This window comes from Neomonachus schauinslandi, chromosome 5, assembly GCF_002201575.2.
Source record: "Neomonachus schauinslandi chromosome 5, ASM220157v2, whole genome shotgun sequence".
NCBI classification, from domain to species: Eukaryota; Metazoa; Chordata; class Mammalia; order Carnivora; family Phocidae; genus Neomonachus; species Neomonachus schauinslandi.
Genome location: NC_058407.1, coordinates 37,478,750 through 37,499,292, shown reverse-complemented (window position 1 = coordinate 37,499,292; position 20,543 = coordinate 37,478,750). Strand labels below are relative to the sequence as shown.

Sequence of the window (20,543 nt, the reverse complement as noted above, 5' to 3'; positions counted from 1 at the left end):
TCCAGGTTAGCTATTTTGTTTGCTATTTTTAGGAGTGATTTCTTCAGGATTGAATATATTTCCATAAAGTGTGTATTCAGCAAAGATGCCATGTAATTTCACTTCTACCCAGCATTAAATGACTACTGGTTTTAAATAGTTGTAAAATTGCTGAATATTTTCCTGAGTACAAATATGAATATGATGATAATGTGGAATCAAACAGTTTCCTAGATGACTCCAATATCAGAGGGAATGAAGAAGCATTCTTCTTCCCACTGCAGAGGCAATCTCCTACCAAAGACTGGATCCTGCATCTTACGAAGGTGCTTGATTTAAACTAATACTTCTAAAATTAAAATACTTAAAAACATAATTGAAAAATCTGTGTAATTCAACCCACTAAAGTCATAGAATCTTTCAAATCCATTAAAATATACACAAAAATGACGGTACCCCCCTTCAAGCTCTATTACAAAGCTGTAATCATCAAGACAGTGTGGTACTGGCACAAAAACAGACACGTAGATCAATGGAACAGAACAGAGAACCCAGAAATTGACCTTCAACCCTACGATCAACTAATCTTCGACAAAGCAAGAAAGAATATCCAGTGGAAAAAAGACAGTCTCTTCAACAAATGGTGTTGGGAAAATTGGATAGCCACATGCAGAAGAATGAAACTGGACCATTTTCTTATACTATATACAAAAATAGACTCAAAATAGATGAAAGACCTAAATGTGAGACAGGAATCCATCAAAATCCTAGAGGAAAACCCAGGCAGTAACCTCTGTGACCTTGGTCGCAGCAACTTCTTGCTAGACACGTCTCCAAAGGGAAGGGAAAAACAAAGGCAAAAATGAACACTGGGACTTCATCAAGATAAAAAACTTCTACTCAGCAAATGATACAGTTGACAGAACCAAAAGACAACCAACAGAATGGGAGAACATATTTGCAAATGTCTATTCAGATAAAAGGCTAGTATTCAAAATCTATAAAGAACTTATCAAACTAAATACCAAAGAACTAAAAATCCAATCAAGAAATGGGCAGAAGACATGAACAGACATTTCTCCAAAGAAGACAAATGGCCAACAGACACTTGAAAGAGTGTTCAACATCACTCGGCATCAGGGAAATACAAATCAAAACCACAATGAGATACTACCTCACACCAGTCAGAATGACTAAAATTAACAAGTCAGGAAATGACTGATGTTGGCTAGGATGCAGAGAAAGGGGAACCCTCCTACACTGTTGGTGGTAATGCAAGCTGGTTATAGCCACTCTGGAATATAGTATGGGGGAGTCCTCAAAAAGTTGAAAATAGAGCTACCCTATGACCTAGCAATTGCGCTACTAGATATCTACCCCAAGGATACAAATGTAGTGATCTGAAGGGGCACCTACACCCCAATGTTTATAGCATCAATGTCAACAATAGACGAATTATGGAAAGAGCCCAGATGTCCATCAACAGATGAATGGATAAAGATGTGGTGTGTATATATATATATATATATATATATATATATATATTTATATATATTTATATATATATGCACACACACAGTGGAATACTACTCAGCCATCAGAAAAATGAAATCTTGCCATTTGCAATGATGTGGATGGAACTAGAGGATAAACAAAATAAGTCAGTCAGAGAAAAACAATTATCATATGATCTCTCCCATATGTGGAATTTAAGAAACAAAAGCATAGGATCATAGGGGAAGGGAGGGAAAAATAAAACAAGGTGAAATCAGAGAGAGAGGCAAACCATAATCATAAACTCTTAATCATAGGAAACAAAGTAAGGGTTGCTGGAGTGGAGGGGGCTTGGGGGATGGGGTAACTGGGTGATGGACATTAAGGAGGGAAGGGGTTTAGTGAGCACTGGATGTTATAGAAGACTGTTGAATCACTGAACTCTACCTCTGAAACTAATAATACACTATATGTTAATTAATTGAATTTAAATTTAAAAAATTTTTAAAAGACAGTGGAAAATGCTATCAAATTTGAGTGGGAAAGGATTTTAAATAGTAACTCTACATATAGTTAATCTATCAATCAAATTTGACAAAATAAATACATTTTCAAGATATAAAGACAAAGAAGATTTACAGATCATCCCTACCCACTATGAATAAATGATGCTTGGAATATTACAAAATAAGAAAAAAATGCGAGAGAAATAATACCATAAGACAAGAAGTATCCCAGTATCACAAGAAAGGATTGTGTACTGCATACTGCTAGCCTGGGAAAAGACCAAAATTCAAGATTTGATGTATAGTTTCTCCTGAACACATATCACTTTCACACCATCCTAAAGGCAAAAAGTCGTAAGTTGGAACCATTGCACACTTTTGGTGAGACAATTATCTCTCAAGTTGTATCATTTTTTCAGTTCTTAACTGTCAGTTAATCACGGATGCTTTATGGATTGTACCTGGAGGACATATACGAAAGTGGCTTTTGATATTTTTACCCCCATAGGACATTTGTTTGGCTTCTGTCCCTTAAATGTTGCCAAGACATACTTTGATGCTTTCCTTTTTAATGACTCAGTTGTTGAAATCATAATTTGACATGTAAATAATATTTGTGGAGCCAACATAGAAAGCTGTCTCCCTCCCTTTATGGCATCATTTTAATGCTGATTAATATTTTATCCACTATAATAATGAACCTCATTTACAGATGATATAAAATTCTGGTAAATGATTATGTTGTTTACAGATTTTTAAGAGTTTGTCCACAAACTAGACAAAAAATCTGAAACTTTGATATTGTAGCAAACTGTGTTATATATTACTTTTGAGTTTAAAATACTCAGCCCATATGGAAAAGCAGTCAGCGTTTTCCCATCCACTTCTAAACATACTAACACTGAGGATGGAAACATGGTGAAATTAAAACAATAAGGTGAAAGAAGGGCAAACTACAAGATTTGGTGTTTGATTTAGTTAAAATTATACTAGTTAGGTGACAAAATACCTGGATGATCGATTTTTTTTAATAGTAATTTAAACAGATACATTGGCATTTTAAAAACTAGGAGAGGCTTATGGCACCAGTGAAAACTTTAATAATTTTTTTTTTTTTTTGACAATCAAAACTCTGGTTAGGCAGGTAAAATTTTTTTCTGTACTCCTTAAGGGAATCCTAAATCGGAATCAGAGCAATGGGCCTACCAAGTTTATATCCTGTCTGCTATAGACAAAATATTCTCTTCCAAAGACTGTGACTGACTCTACTAACTACCAGTACAAATCTCTGGCAATAAATATTTGTCTCTAAGCATATGGACCTAAACCGTAAATAAAATCTTAATAAATGGGAAAGCTGTTGGAAGCACTTTGAGAGTTCAGATTGAAGCACTGGGAGAAGATGGTGGTGTATGGCCTGTATCGTTGGTGTTTTGCAGAAGCTTTTTAGTGAGGCCCAATTAATGGAAGATGAGGTGCATATCTCTATCTCAGCAATGAAGTTAATAAAATGTACAGCACAAAAGTCATTTAACACATACTATCCTCAGCAGTATAAGAGTCAAAAACTATGTGGATGGCAACTCTTACACCTCAGTCCTTCAACGTGGATGGTAACAAGAGGATAGAGGAGGTGTTGATTTCTCCGTTTCACTAGGGGCTGTGTGAGGTGGTGCACAGGCTACTAGTTCACCGAGTCTTCCAGGACCTCAGAGAAGAGACAGCTCATTTTCAACTTGGCATAATTAAAAGAAAGAAGAATTCACGGAAACTTTGGGACTTGAAAGTGGCGTGTCCTAGATTCTGTGGGTTTTTCTCCTATCTCTCCGGTTGTGCCTTTTTAGTCTAGTTTGGCAGTTCCTCCTTTTTCATGTAGCCGTTAGATGGTGGCGTTCCTTAAAACTCTCACTCTTCTCACTGCTTTCTCCCTAACTGATCTAATCAATGTCTATAGCTTTCATTACCATCTCTGCATTTAGTGACATTCAAATGTGCATCTCCAGATTAAGACTCCCATCAGATTCAACTCCTCGACTCAGATATCTCCAAGGTGCTTCTGTGGAACATCTCCAAGATTTGATACATGATCATTCCTTCCAAGCCTAACCTTCACTAGTATTTTCTGGCATAGAAAATGGCACCACTATCCAATCAGCTGTTCAAGCCAAAAAGCACAGAATCATCCTTAGCTTCTCTACCTTATTTTTGCCCCATATCCAATTTATCATAAAATTGTGTTCCTTTTACCTCTAAAGAAACTCTAGAATTTTCATACCCACTGTCATAGCCTTGGTCTACTATGGTAGCCTCATGGGCGATTTCAACAAACTGTAATACTCACCCTTAACAATCCTCTATTTGTTCTCTACAACGAACCCAAAGTAAATTTGTTTTTCAAAATACACTCTGAAGTAAAAGAAGCCAATGAAAAGACTACATACTATATGATTCCAGCATTCTGAAAAAGGACTTTGGAGACTCTGAGAAGATCAATGTTTGCCAACGGCTAGCAGGAAGTAAGAATAAATAAGCAGAGCACAGGAGATTTTTTAGGGCAGGGAAACTATTCTGTGAAATGCAATATAATGGTGGACACACGTCATAAAACCCACAGAATGTATAACACCAAGCGTGAACTCTAACGTCAACTATGGCCTAAGGTGAGAATGACGTGTTGATGTTGGTTCATCAATTCTAACAAATATACCACTCTGGTGAGGGATTTTGAGAGTGGGGGAGGCTGCGCATATATGGAAGCAGGACATATATGACAAATCTCTGTGCTTTCCACTCAATTTCGCTGTGAATCTAAAACTACTCTAAAAAATAAAGTCTATTAAAAAAAATCTTGTCTCTCCTCCTCAACTCCTGAAAATGCTTTATTGCCTTTCCAGTGTTACTAAAATAAATTGGAAGTCCTTAGCACAGCCCCTCTCTACCTCTACACCTTCATCTCTTCTTGCTCCTTTCTCAGTCTTGCTCTCTGCTTTCCCTCCACATTAATCTCTTTCAGGTTTGAATGGTTTGTGCCTAGTCCTTCCTCAGGGCTTTGCCCCGCCTCTCCATCTTGCCTAATCAGCATCTACTCATCCTGTAAACCTGAACTCATTGTCATTTCCTGAAGGCTTCTCTGAGACCGGTATTTATCCTCCTGCTTTTGCCATATATTTCCTATAAAAACCCAAGTTTTTTTTGGCTACTTCTGCTATGGCTTTCATATAAAAACCAGGCTAGCTCTCCAGAACCCTTATCACTTTTATATTTAAACATTCATAATAATAAGTACTCGTGATTGTTTATTAATATTGCCCTCATCCGTTAGACTGTAATCACCCTGAGATGGTGCTCCACCTGTTTTTGCTCACCACTGGGCCTAGTGCAGTGGTCGGAACAGAGAAGGATTTAGTAACTGTTTGTTGAAAGAATGAGAAGTGCCAAATGAGCTGTTGGTATATTGCCCACTGTTTTCTCTAGCTATTAGAGATTTGCAGTCACTGAAAGACCCATCACTCTCTCAGAAGAGGATATTTTGAACAATCATTTAAAAGTACCATCACGGTAGAAATGCTTTTTTAACCCTAAGCTTCTGTATTTCATGTGGTTACTCTATGGGTTCTTGTGATTCCAGATAGATAGCTGCTTTGTTCTTTAAGATATTTAGAGCTCAGGGTAAGCAGTATGAAAATGATTCCTTGACAGGGGTGATTATCCGATGTCAGAGCTTCATGCCATGCCCAGCCTTTTCTTTCAAGTCGGAAAATCCTCTCTGGATGGGTGGTCACTCAACAAAAGAAATGCTCTGTTCATTGCTCAGTAACAGATACAGAAATAAAATCACCGTTTAGTCATGGGGCTGCCTTGGATTTCTCTGGAGAGTCCGCTTATGGTAGCCAGCACTGAAGCCAGATCACCATGAGGTCATCTGCTTTCGGATGCCCACTGCAGTTTGTTCCCATGTAGTGACTGCTGCGTATTTGCCCCGACCCCATTAATGAGCAAGTGAGACAAAGAAGCAGTTCCCTCACTTTCCAGGTAAGCAAAGCAATTTGTCTTAATTACGGTTAGCCTTTACTGAGTAACTACCATGGGGGTCCTAACAGTTCTCTCACCCCAGTTTTAATGATAGGAATTGTGAATCAGCGGTGATTTCCACACAGGCAGCTAGCTATAGGTTTTAGGTTTTCAGTTCTCTGACATGTACTTTTTTCCCAATTGAAATACATACATACATACATACATACGTGTGTGTGCATATATATTCTTATATATGCACACATATATTTTCTAAATGGATGCTTTTCCTTCTTACAGTCAGTCCTTTCCCATGGTACTGTGGCCGACTGCGCTGTTGTCGGCAAGGAAGATCCTTTGAAAGGTCACGTGCCCTTAGCGCTCTGTGTGTTGAGAAAAGGTGAGAAATCTTTGTCCTTCCTGAGTGTTTGAGCCCTGAATGATTAACGAAGGTTAATTCAGTTCTTATCATCTGGACTTTCTCCCTAGATATAAATACAACAGAGGAACAAGTTTTGGAAGAGATTATAAACCATGTGAGACAGAGCATTGGCCCTGTGGCTGCTTTTCGAAATGCAGTGTTTGTCAAACAGTTACCCAAAACGAGGTCTGGCAAAATTCCCCGGTCGGCTCTGTCTGCCCTTGTCAATGGCAAGCCCTATAAGGTAAATTATCAAAAATGTTATATGCCAGGTTCTGAAATATTTCTCCCCCACTTCTTTGGCATTAACATTTTTTTAATGTTAAGGGGGAAACTGCATAGCCACTCTCTAGGAATGAGGGTTGTGGAAACACAGATTAATTAACACCATATGCTTCGAGTACCAGTGTGTGGAAGTACTTTTACTATTAGTAAATACGTCAGTTAAATTCCAACAACTTGTGGGAACGCAATCTTACTGAATTAAAGATACAATTTCCTTCATTGTAGTCATTAATGTCTATTACTGAATGAGAAAGCAAACAATTGAGGCTGGTTATACATGCTTAAGCAGTTCTAACTGGTGCATATGCTAATTATGTCTCCTGTTCTGAGTGAAAATTATTTTGGCAAACATTAGGCTAATTCAAGTATATATATTCTTCGAATTTTGGTGCACTTTATATGTGCATAGATATACATGTCTTTAATCCTCAAGATCTAACAGAAAGTGAGGCAACAGTAAATAGTAGTTGTAAATACAAAAAAATATATATATATATATTTCTAGAGAGGCACATAGAAAGGCTCATTAGAGGGATTCTAGAGAAATTCCACTTAGGACCTATAGTTTTGCTAACTGAACAGTTTATTACTCTGGAAGACTATATATACATTTTAAAATATTAAATTTGGAGTCCCCTTTTTTGAACATTTCTATATGCCTTTATAAGAAAATGGAGAATGCAGTATTGCAGGTAATTGTTTAATTATAGGGAGAGGGAAAGGGGTTCAAGGAAGAGCATTCACCTGACTCGTATTTTCTTTCCAGATAACACCTACAATTGAAGACCCCGGCATTTTTGGGCACATAGAAGAAGTGCTGAAGCAGTCATCATGACTTTTTTCCCTATTTTGAGTCAATTTGAATCCATTTTCTAGCTGGAGTCAAATTTTTGGAATTATTTCCCATAAATAAATATTTAAATAGAAATTACTTGCAAACTGAAATACGAATTGTAAAGCTTGGTCTAAAAAACAATACTTGAAGCCTAGTGAAAGACCTGTGCCTTCTGTTTGATTAGATCCAAAGAGCATCTTTTTCAGTTGCCTATAACATGGCTCCTTAAAGGTTGTCTAGCACTTTAAGAAAAATATATCTAATGTATGATTTTTAAAAACTGAACCCCCCAAATATTTTAATTGAAAGAGACACATTAATATAGAGCTACTTCCTGAAATGAGGAATCTCTAGCTTTGACCCAAAACCTAAAACTCAAGTTGAAGTCCGAAAATAATTATCATTTTTCTTACAGAAATTCTGAGTATTTTCTAATATTCTTGAGATGTCCCCATGCCCCGTTATTTTAAATGAAATTGATAACATGGGAGGTTTTAGGTAATCATCTAGACAGATGATTTTCTAGATAGGAGGATCTGTCTCGTCCGTCATACATTTCCTGAGGGAAGGTTGGATACCAGAGTACAGCTCTGCCTTCAGGCCATTTTTAGTGAAGGAAAATCACATTCCTGACAGATCCTAGAGGTCATTTAATCCGATCTCTTTGTCATTGAGATGAGAGCTGTTTGGAGTTCCTCCTCCTGTCTCAGGTTCTTAAACTGTACACTTAAGGATTCCAGCTTCCTATCAAAACAAGCAAATGACACAGAAATGGGGTAAACTGACAAGGAAAGTTCTTAAGGAAGAAATGTAAAAGTTTTTACATTATGTTAAGACCAGGAATTTTTAAGAAACCCCAAATCCAGATTTTTATGTGAAATCTCTAATTCTTAAACAATAACTCACTAAAAAAAAATATTGTGACCTCCAAACACATTTTTCCATTCAAACTTATAGAAAAGTATTGAGAAATTAAGAAAAGTAATTGAAAATGAGTCTTTGTTACTAAGCTTATGATAATGTGCCAGTTAGCCAGAGTAACTTGATAGAGTTAAATATGTGATTTACTTAGGATTACTTAGGATTCTACCTGATATCAGTTATCAAAGAATACATTTAAAGTAAAAAAATATACCATGCTCATTGAGTCTTTGATGGTGCTCAAAGTATTTCCCAATCTTTCAGTCCATCAGGAACATTATTTTTAAGAGTAGCTGTCCTAACGTAATAGTCTGGGCACGAAATATACTTGGGAGATAACACGTAAGAGCTTATTTACTTGTTTCATAAAAATTACTTACAACCAGTGTAAGACATTCTGAAAATGATAGCTTTTTTTTTGGACCATAGGCTGTATAAATAAATGGCTTCTCAAAGGAAAGTCCTGTTTGCTTAAATTGGCTTCTTGGTTGTTTATACCTGAAAAAATATAGTCAGCTAACTGTTCTCTTTAGTTTTTTTAGTAGCCTGAATTAAACCAACTAGATAGACATTCAACTTATAATTTGAAGCTGTCAGGTTCCTTAAAGTGTCTTTTCTCTTGGGTACATTTTACTCATCATCACAACTGTAATCTTAACAAATAATAACATTTTCAATGTTTAAAATGTATTACCTTATTTTTTCATATAAGATTCAGTTAATTTGAAATGGCACATTCTTTAGCTCAATGCATATCATCGTTCATTTGCAAGGTGTAAACAAAGGCATGTGTGAAAGGTACATCTGTGGGATCTCTTGCACATTTGTCCTGCAATCAATTCTGAAGGGGCACATTAGCAATCAGGCTTGAGTTATTTTCCAGTTGAGTGGGATTGGAAAATGGTGCATGAGGCTGGAGAAGAAATACCGTTACTTTCATAGATGAAAAGTGGGGCAAAAGATACACTTGAGTTGTCGATTGCCTAAAATTTGGGAGGAAAAAGAAAAGGAATTTTCTATTTCATACTTACCGTAAAGCACTTTCACTAGATTGTACCTAAAATATTCTGGATTAAATATATCTTTAAAAATAACAATATAATGTTACTAAAAATACAGTCATATTTAAATGTGCTGAAATAAAGTCTGCATGGCCTTCTTTTGATATTTCCATGTAAATTTTTACTGTCAGACATTGGAAAAATTTAAAGATGTTCTTTTAAAATCTATGGAAAAGTGTTTTCCAATTGAGTTATTTTGTTCAAGACAATACATTAAATATATAAAAATAAGACCTGCTTTACATTTCAAGAGCACTTTTATTTATATAAAATTGTATTTGAGAACAGGCTCTCATCATTACAAATGTGAAAATTCATAAAGTTAATAGATGGCCAGAAGGAAAACTACTGAGATTCTGAGCTTAAAAATCCAAATTAAATGGAGTTTAGAATCTGGCAGAAATTATATTATACGTTGAAGAGTATTTTATACTTTTTTTGAGGGAACAGGTAGATCTTTTTATCGCTCTACATTAGAGTCTATTATAAACGATTACTATTTCTTACCAGATGATCTCTAAAGGGGAGAAACTGATTATGTGATTAAGTCATGTATTGAGAGTAGATACAAATCATTTGTTATTATAGTATCATAGTTTCTATATTACATTTCATTTCCTTCAGTCAAGATCCCCATGATCAGATGAGCTTAGAAAGCTCTTTCCCATTGTTTCTGCTCAGGCAACATTTCTAGAAATTTAAAATCACCTTCATAAGCAAGTTTAGGGCTCCCTCTTGTGGCAGACTCACTATTGAAGATAAATATTAGATTGAGAGTCGCTAAAAGGACAATTTGCATTATGGTTCAAGTAAATTGTTAAACATTAGGTGACTAGAAAACAAAGATTAAACAGAGAACTGGAAGTATTTTTTTTTTATTGACAATGGAAAGGGTTTCTGTTACCATTACCTTTCGACTGAATCTGTTAAACAAAAACAGACATCAAAACAAATGTAATGTACGTGCAAACATAGCAAATTAAATACAAAAAGGAAATTACTAATGACAGATCTTGCGCTTCATAAGATCAAGCAGCAGAAAATCAGCAGTTAGATAAATGGTATTATTAAATAGGTTTTTACTTTGAAATCTCCCATATAAACAAAGAATAAACAACAGTAACACCACCAAATAAAGCCACAGGGAAGAGATTACTCTTCTATACTTTTATACACTATATATGTTAATCATTCTGTCTTTCATTTATTTCCTCTGATAAGACTGACTTCAGGGAAGTCGCAACAAGGCCATCTTGGCTAGAAGCTTATAACACTATACATGAGTCTGACTAATGCCCTGTTACATTGACAAAAGGGAAAGGTTTCTGGGGTTTGTTTTGTTTTTTTTTTCAATGGAAATGAGCCTCAGACTCCGCAGTGGTTGACATTCACTGAACAGTGCTGGCTGGCGGTTCAAGATATCTGATGAACATGTGGTTCTTAGTAGTTTTTCTTTCTTTTTTGACTTGGTCCACAGGTAACAAGAGAAGATAATGTTTATTCCTTATAAATTTTTTTAAAGAATTGCTTTTGACTCTTGTAAACAGTTTAGCTCTGTTTTGTATTGAAAAGGAGATCAAGCCATCACAGTGCTATTTCTAAAGATTTAGGACATCCCTGATTGCCTTTAAAGGACTATTTTTGGCTCCAGTTCCAGGTTAAATCATTCCTTTTTACATGATCAGAGGCAGGTTTTCAGCTTTAAGTATTGACAGACTTGAAGGAGAAACATATCGATTTGACTGTTACAATTCAAAAACTGTAAAAATGGTGGGATGGTAAAATACAAACAGTACTTGGGATTGTCAAATGTTTGCACTCGAGACTCCATGAACCATATATTTTATTTTTTTAAAAATCATATTTATATCCATTTACAGAAGACACATTTAAAAAGAAATACATACACAGTAATACATAAATGCGTAGTATATTACAATAAAACATGAAAAAACAAGTGGCTCCATTTCATAAAAGCATCTGTTGTACAGAATGTAGGATGTGGATGATGCTTATTATTCAAATGACTTAAGCATTTTCTTACAATTGTAGTAAACTAATCAAACTTAATATCTGACTCCCCCCAGATCACATTTTCAGCTTAATAAGTCATTACTTGGGGTTGTGTCCTTAGAATTCAGTCTTCACAAAGGTTTTCACTGTTCGTCTTCTGAGATGGTAGTGCACTTTAGGTAGAGTAGACGGAAAAGACATCTAAAATATTTAATGCACAGCGTTAGTCTACCCACAGCTCCCAGCCTGGACAATCCCCCTCTGCCACTGTTGGTGATCTCCGTGCAGCCTGCCTACGTCTGCCCTGGGAGCCCGTGCCCAGAATGTCAGCTAGGATCTGACCGAGAGCTATAGGTAATTAACATTTGCTCTTCTCCGATTTTGTGCAGGCCAACTTAATAAGTAACAAGATTTGCTCAAGTTTGTGGAAAGCATGGCGGTAAATAGAAACAAAGGTATTCACAGAAAATGTGAGCAATCCTTTTGAAAAATTTAGAGCTTGTTCATCAGTAAATTTGGTTGAGTTGACCTTTTCCATGGAAGAGAGTCATATTTGAGTTCATACCTTTTAGAGCTCTTAAAAAGACACCTTTGTTTAACTGTGACGAAAACATAATGGTAATAAATGACATATTTTAAGGGATCTGGATCAGTGATGTGGCATCACTGATTCTTTCCTGTGATAATATACTTAGGAAAAGCTCACAGTTTCTCTTCCCGACACAAATGAAACAATAAATGATATGTTCTGAATTCTTCTAATAACAAAAGTGCTAATAGAAATTGGTTGCCCTAGATTAGGTTATTGTAAATAAATATGTTTATCCCATTTAATGGTAAAAACTGGGAAATGTGAACTAGAGTGCCATGCACAAAATACAGACTGCAAATAGTTAAAGAGTAATTCTACCCATCAGTCAGGAACTAAGAAGCAAGCACTACTCAACATATTAAATAGTCATTTGTAAATTAGTGAAGTATTCAGTTCCTGGGGAAATTATCATGTAGAAGCTATTACAAACAGTATTTTGGAAAGCCTCTTATTTAGCCGAATCATTATATACTTTAGATCATGCCTAATTAGATGCCAAATTGTATACCATAATTAAATTTTTAATGTTAGGTTTTACATTCTGAAATTAAATCTCTTATCAGAAAGCTTTTTGTTTTATCAGCAGCTTCAAATACTGACCCAAATAAGGCAGCTACCAGCTCCCATATTAGGCCCCAAAGACCAACAATAAATTGCATGGAGCTTTTAGTTCAAGGCAATGAATAAACAGCACAAGATGAGCTGTTCCTCTGCCTATAACTGCTTCCTCTCCCCATCCCTGTGCACATATTGGGTTCTAAATATTGCTCTAAAAATTATTTTTCCAAAATATTAATTTATTATAAATGGTGAATATTTTGGTAAAACTCAGTTTTAGGTTAAAAAAGTTTCATGAGCACTTGACATTTATAATCCAGGAAACTACAGTCTTACCACCAAATGTTTTTCAGTCAAACTCCATTTTTATATGGACTTGAAAGTAGATTTCATCAGCTAAGTATTTCTCTAAATACAAATGCCTGCATCTTATGATGATATAATCAAGGTTTTAGTCCTATTTGCCATTCTTATAATTTCACTTTGTTCCTATGCTGTAAGCCCCAGCTACTTAAAACTCATATTTGTTTTTAACAAATATAAATCACAGCGATGAAAAACAACATGCGAAAAGTTCAAAATTGTCAGTTACCCTTTTGTTTTTAATAATAAACAACCTCTAAGTCATTTTCCTGTCTCTGCTATTTGACTCTGTGTACCAACTAGAATCAATTTCTGCTTACTTCAGCTTCCCCTACATAAAATATTCACTTAGAAGTGTGTCATTCTGAAGGTGCCAAACTGTCCTCAGTAAAATGCTATGTGCATCCATATAAAATGCTACTCAAAAGCAGGTGATGGTGGCTGGGGCTGTGACCTGCTGATGTGTAATGAGATAGTGCCAGGCCGCCAACAGTGGGACCTTACATCAGTCAAAGCAGGCAGATGGTGATCGGAAAGACCAGATTCAGAGCTACGATACTAAGACTTGTCTTCTACCCTCTAGCGATCCAAGAGGGTGATCTCTCTTCTGGACCGCTAGGCCATCCCAAAGAATATCGTGTATATTTCCTACTCTATGTAGGTTCCACTTTGGGGTGGTTTGTCTTTTGTCAGCCGAGGAAAGCTACTCACAGCAAGTCAGTGCTGCCTCCTTTGAGTGGCTTGTCAACATGAGTATGTGCGAACAGTGGAGTTCTCTAACCTCTGCAGTCTTGATGAAGCAACTGCAAACGGAGAAAAGTGCTTTAGAGGAACTTGGATGATGGAGTACAGAATCTCAGATGAGAAAGATGATCCCCTGCGTAAAGGGATCCTGAACATATTAGTAGACCTTCTTTCTTTCAGACATAGGCCACTCACATCCCTTCCCACTAGACCAAGTTACTAATGAAAATTTATTCCAGTGTGATTCAACTGTGCTTTCGGGTTGTTGTGTAGTCCTCCTTAGATGAAGACTGTAACAAAAGCAGCTCCCCACGGTGCTTCTGTTTTTGAAGCGAAGATTGCTCCTAGAGAATTCAGGATAGTGGATTTTTTTTCCCCTCCAAGTATTAAAGAGCTTCTTCACTAATTTTAATCACATTAGATTCCTCATGAATTTTGTTAGCATGTTCCATAATATTAACAAGTGAGAAGACGTGTAGATCAGAGATCACGGTTTATATTGGAATTAATTTTAAGGGCCATGAGAGCTATAACCTTGAACAGCAATAATGACTCTGGGCAATTGTCTTAATAAAGAGAGAGGGAATCTATTTTTTTTTAATGCCCCCCAAATAGAAATAACTTTGTGACTACTATTTCAAAGTGATCTCTCCTTCAGAATGGCTGTTTTCCTTTGTGAAGTATGTAACACAAGTCTAATGTCCACAGAAGGAAATAATACTAATTGGGAAATTACTGTTGGCTTTGTGTTTGTTTAATTCTCTTCTCATAGTTGTGCTTGTTTATTTAAGGCCTTCTGCCTTGGTCAGAGGTGAAAAGATCTGATAAGTCTGGGTTTCTAAGACAAAATATAAAACTCACAATATTCAAACACGTAGGGTGACCACAGAGTTAATTTCCATCCACTAAGGACCATTAGTCCAAATCCAACCTCTAACTAAACAAATTCTTTATTTTGAGAATAGAAGAGTAAAGAAACACAAATCATGCAGATGAGTATTGTTCTTCCTAGATGTGGACATTAGCCAAAAATTGTCCTTTTTAGGATTTTCTAAATTCTTTTTAAAAATGTGAACGAGGTGCCATGGGTTCATGCATTAGCCGTTTACAAGAGTTTGGTTTTTGATGAAAGCAAAGTAAACTTCAAGCAGAGCAAACCAACTTAAGAGTTCCAGAAAGCTATGCAAGATCAGAGAATGATACTAGCATTTGCTAAACTGGTATTTTTACTTTATAAGCAGAAATGCAAAACTACTATACCATCCGTTGTCATTTTCCTCGATTGCCCAGATGTTGTGGTTAACCTGAATCCAGCCGGTAATGTTTCTGAGGACCCAGGCATCATGCTGATTCCATGTACCTCACGGGGGGGAAACTGTCTTCTCCATGTTGACCCACGCCTGAAATTCTTGTCATCACTCTGCCAATATAGAATTATAATTTGATGTGATAACAACAAGTAAACTAGTCCAGGTACTTAAAAATGTGTGCTTAGAAACATGTAATATTAATGATTAATATTCAGTCTGTAAAGCATACATATGGAATATTGTGCTTTATTTTGAGAGTTCTATGATTCCAAAATGATAACACAGGAGATTTGCAACAGAAATGTTTTTATAAAAATGTTCCTGTGACTTCAAATCTTAGGTTTGCTCTCTATAAAAGTAAACAGTTTTGAAAATCTAAAATAAAACCCCAAAAGTTTCTCTGAAAAGAATATTAGCTGTTCTTTGTTACACTGTAAGCCAACTCATTTTACTGTATGAGATGACATACTTAGTTTAAAAAGTGTTAGGCAAACTGCGTTTGACTCACAGACTTGAAGAACTACTTCTTGAATTTTACTTTTATGTAAAAAAGAGAAAGGGAAAAGCTATATTTGATATAGCCTGGATCATATGAAACACTACAGCCTATAGTCTATGTAAGAAACTCTAAATTTGTCATTCATCAGATTTCAGCTGATACTGAATTAACTTGTAGTTTACTGAAAAACCTGCGCAGCCTGGAAACCATCCTTTTAATAAATCCATGTGCTCCTTAGATGCCACTAAAAGCATACTATAATTCTGGTTGCTGTTTTACAAGTGTAATTCTATATCATAATGATATACTCTCTTTCCTCTCTGTGCATACACAAAGTATCTCCTCGGATACAATGAACTTTCTCTAAATTCGTGAGGAATGCTATGTAACCGAGTGTCGAACTAGTAGTAGTCTTTATTAAACACAAATTATTCTTTGTGTCAAATTCTAAGAATATATTAATCATTCCACATAGATCTTATCTTCTTATACCATTAAGTTTCTTATCGAGGCAATGGCTGTGCATTCCCTGAAGTTACAGCTCAGTATGTGGGGTTGACCCTACCAGCTCAGGTGATTTCACTTCGGCTCAAATTATCACTGTTATAAAGGAGTAAAATTATAAGGTACTCTTCATCATAGATTGCTAATTTAATTGACATTCAGAGTCATTTTGGAAAAGAAGAAGATTTATGAAATTATATATATATATTACATATATATATAGTTTATATATATATATGACATATATATATATATATATATATATATAGCTTTACTAGAGTTCTTATTATCCAAATCTAAATTTTGTTTAGATTAGGTAGCCATTTTACACTTTAAGAGATGTCTGCTATTCCTTTCTCAGCTGCCAGGTTCTGCATGGTCCTACGCCTCCAAATGTTTATAAATAAAGAAAAGGAACAGAATTTCACAGTTGTGGCCTCTCTGATTTCTGGAATTTTGAAAGAGTTGCTGGATAAAGATAAATATTCTTCAGTTCTACTAAACACTGCATTACATTGTAGGGATATACAACTCCTATGATGCATGAGTTAAGGACTGAAAAATAAGCAAGTTGAAGATTTAAATAATGATTCCTTTTGCTCTTTTAATACAGTGTTACTGCAGAAAGTTAATAGGACCTAGAAGCGACAACATCAGAGGAAAAAGTTTCCATGAGGTGAGGTTAAAAGATACCCACTTAACTGAAGTCAAAGACTATAGAAGCACATGAGCACTTCTCAAATTCTTTTAGTGGAATCTGAATGTAATCAGCCCCAGAAACAAGTACACTCTGGTTCTGGGTAAGTTGTTTAGCTATTTTTGTTCACACTAAAAATAAATAAATAAATAAATAAACAAAAAACAGGACAAAATAGTTTGAGTAATAAATTCATGTGCCATGTTTTTAACAATAAGAAAAAGATGCAGCGTATTTTAAAGGCAGATAGTCACATTCCATTTAGACCTTTCTGCTTATTTTTTACTCTCAGAAAGCAACACTAACTCATATAGGCTTGTGTCTCTACCTGGCTCCTTTGGGTCAAGCCACATTTTAAAACATAGCAATAGGACAGATCTTTAATAATTTTTATTAAAATTCCTTTTGCAACTTTTAAGCAAGGAGAATAATTATGTGTAAAAGGATGTAGGTGTATGTAGACTATCTTTTTGATTCAACAATTAAGAATAAGGACAAAAGATTATCAAACAACTTATAAAATGAAAATCAGTTAAGTATTAACTGGGTTTTAAAAATATTAATCATTATCCTGATTGGACAGGAGTATGAATTTATGGGAAGTTAGCTCAGGTCAAGACTGTAGAGCTTATCTGTCTATAACCTCCTCTGCAAAAGAAAGCCTGGGTTTTATAAATCCAAGATCATCTGTCCTGCCTGTTTGAATGTGGAATAATTGCCTCATTTTAGGATTTGCTGGGTTCATTCACAAAATTATTATTTTTTTAAATTCTATTTATTTGAGAGAGAGAGAGAGTGAGAGAGAGAGCGCAAGAGGGGGTAGGGTTAGAGGGAGAAGCAGACTCCCCGCCGAGCAGGGAGCCCGATGTGGGACTCGATCCCGGGACTCCGGGATCATGACCTGAGCCGAAGGCAGTCGCTTAACCAACTGAGCCACCCAGGCACCCCACAAAATTATTTTAATCATCTTTTCTCTATAGCCAAGAAACACCTGCATTTTGCAACACAGAATTATGCATCTCTGCATTTTCGACTTTATACTCAGGTTTTCTTCTTACTTCTTCCAGAAAGGCCCTGTAAAAAACTCAGAAGGACTGTTAAAGTCCACAGCATTTATCAATGCACAGTTTGCCAATGCCCCTTGTATTCCTTTATCTCAGGAGGCTACTTACATGTTTATTATTTTCCAAGTAATTTAAACATGCATATATGATGCTTGGGATTCTTACATTCCATGTGGCTTTCAAATCTCGTGACTGTCAAAATGTTTTTCATGTTTTTAAGGAAAACTCAATATTGCTATCTAAAATAATGAAAAGCTCCCCCTTTACTGAAAGCAAGTTTTCTCTTCATTTTAATATCCCAAAATTTCCTGTGAAGATATACTGATATTTAAGAAATAAGTACATTCCTTATTAAAAAGCTGAATTTATCAGGATTAGTGTTATCATTGCTTTTTTTTAAATGTCACTCAACATAATTTTTCAGTCACAGCTCATAAAAGAGCCTGTTCCGGAATTACTTCTTTGTGTTCCTAATGGCTGATATGATAATGTTTATGAATTCATAAAGTTTTTTCTAAAACCAAATGAGTCATAACACTTAATATCTAAGAACAATACTGGGGAAAATTCTAGATTCTATCCCGGGAACATGCATCTGATTGATTTTTGAGCACTATTCCTTGAAAGCCGTTTTACTTGTACTCTCCGAGATCCCTTGTGAATGATACAGAAGGACCTACTTCGTCCAGTCGCCGTTCAGTTCCCAGAGCCAGGAGGTTATTGTATTCCCTTTCAAGAATCTGCCTTGCCTGTTGACATCAAAGTACAGTTATCATCGTCAAAGTCACATTTTATTTTAAAAAACATAGAGATTACATTCATTTGAGAAAACATTACAAATCCTATTTTATTTATAGGAGCTTAAGTTTTTAGTCCTCCATGTCTGCAAGCCATTGCAAGTTTTAGTTATAAATATAAAGCAGGGCAATTTTCTTTAGTCTGTGGACAATGGAGAGATAGCCTCGCATACACGTCTGAGGTCAAGGGGCACTGACCTCACTTTGTTACTTTAATCCAACTGAATATTTTATATAAACTTCACAATACATATAAACAAAATAAAGTTGACTGCCAAATTTTCATCACATGTATACGTGATATTTATCATGTCAATGCGTGATATTCATCACATCTATTCTCAAACTTGTTCAATGATCATTATTTGGGGGAAACTTGAGATAATTAGGATTCCTATATCTTATCTCTGGATATCTGATTTCTTAGGCCTGTGATGAAGCTTGCAGGCTTTCTTTTAAGTTTTTAAGGAACTCTGATGATTTCAAATAATTATCCAGGCTGGGGAATCACTGGCATCCTCATTGCTAAGTGTCTGTCTAATTCAGACATGTAAATAGAAATGAACGCCTCTCAGAGAGGCAGAGACTGAAAGCCATCTGCCAGGGATATTGTTTTGAGAAATCTGGCATTCAGGTGGAAGGTTGGACTATAGAACCTCTAAATCCCTTTTCCTGCTTAATTTTATGATTTTGTTCTGGCTAGAAATCCAGTGGCATGAAATTAAAGCCCCAATGACACATTTCAAAGGTTGAGCTGAGCTAATAACTCTCATTAGGGATCATGAATGCACAGCCAACTTTTACTTTTTCCCTAAAAGTTTAGTTTATCGTTATATAGATTAGGACACAGTACAACTACAGCATCAAGGGGCTTGCCTGGGTGTTCTGTGTTGGAATCTGTAGTAATAAAGCTAAGCTGCTGTAGTCAAAGTTCTCATCCAGGGCTATAAGTGAGCCATGCACACCACTTTCAAGAATATTATTTGCATATTCTCGAAGTCCAATAGCTTGTATCCAGCGAATAACTCGATCATTGCTCCACACCAACACATCTAGGAAAAGAGGTGCATCATTTTAGGCTGCAGTATTTTGCATGATAAACAAACCTACTGGCTGAAATGAGCCACAGGTGTCTGGCCAAGTCAGCATTTATGCTGATTTCTTTATCCACTCGCTGATGCACCTGGCCCCCCTTGTGTTGCATGTATTTACCGTTCTCATAACTCACCTATGCTACTTTTAGCCTAGAAAAAAAGTTGTCATTTGAAGAGTGTTTGTTATCACTGAAAAGCACTTCCATCACACAGAACACGATGTCTCAAAGTGTTTCCTGTTTTCGTTCTAGAGCTCTAGGGGTCTGTCTAAAGTTCAATGATTTTATCACCAGATGGGGACATTTCTCCTTTGTGTCTTGATACACACCTCTTCTGTAAAGATGGCAAAATGAGAAGCTAATATGGTTCTTCATCATTGTTTTTTTTTTTTGTTTTTGTTTTTTTACCACTAGTTAAATATTGAATATAGACTAGAGAGACTTTTTTTTAACCGGAAGCAATAAATCCAAGAACAGAACAGTAAGATAGAACAGCGATTCCATAGTTTGCTACTTATCCCACTACTTTGTCAATTCATTATTTTTCAATCACATACTAATGCAAAAATCAAGCACTCAGTCAAGTCACAAGTGGGGGGCAGAGAGTATTTATATATTGTTTAAGTTTTTCAAAAGCATTACTCATTTTCCTAATGCATTCATTTATAATCACGTTAGGTTTGTGCGTACCATTAAAGCAAGAGAGTGATACCTCTGCCCCACATGGGCCCGTTATGTCATGTTCTCAGTCACTGTCCTCGCGTCAACAGTAACCAATATTCTAACTATTCTTAGC

The 20,543-nt window shown here is 35.8% G+C and overlaps 2 protein-coding genes across 9 annotated transcripts in view; one reads left to right on the top strand and one right to left on the bottom strand.

The window, feature by feature from the left end:
* The window catches only part of ACSS3 (acyl-CoA synthetase short chain family member 3), a 140,339-nt gene extending 130,721 nt beyond the window's left edge, over positions 1–9,618 (top strand). The window contains exons 14-16 of the mRNA XM_021689851.1: positions 6,291–6,390; positions 6,480–6,655; positions 7,463–9,618. Coding sequence (XP_021545526.1) covers positions 6,291–6,390; positions 6,480–6,655; positions 7,463–7,531 — 345 coding nt within the window. The 3' untranslated portion in view covers positions 7,532–9,618. The remainder of the gene's footprint in view (positions 1–6,290; positions 6,391–6,479; positions 6,656–7,462) is intronic.
* Positions 9,619–11,701: 2,083 nt separating this feature from the next.
* The window catches only part of PPFIA2 (PTPRF interacting protein alpha 2), a 466,996-nt gene continuing 458,154 nt past the window's right edge, over positions 11,702–20,543 (bottom strand). For 5 of the 8 annotated variants that reach the window (XM_044914752.1, XM_021689859.2, XM_044914753.1 and 2 more), the window contains 4 exons: positions 19,531–19,706; positions 18,538–18,606; positions 15,044–15,203; positions 13,784–13,842 (listed from right to left, as the gene is read on the bottom strand). In XM_044914752.1, the coding sequence (XP_044770687.1) occupies positions 13,784–13,842; positions 15,044–15,203; positions 18,538–18,606; positions 19,531–19,706 (464 nt within the window). Of the gene's footprint in view, positions 11,728–13,783; positions 13,843–15,043; positions 15,204–18,537; positions 18,607–19,530; positions 19,707–20,543 lie in introns of those variants that run through there. The other 3 variants (XM_044914754.1, XM_021689861.1, XM_021689864.1) reach the window with 1 other exon arrangement.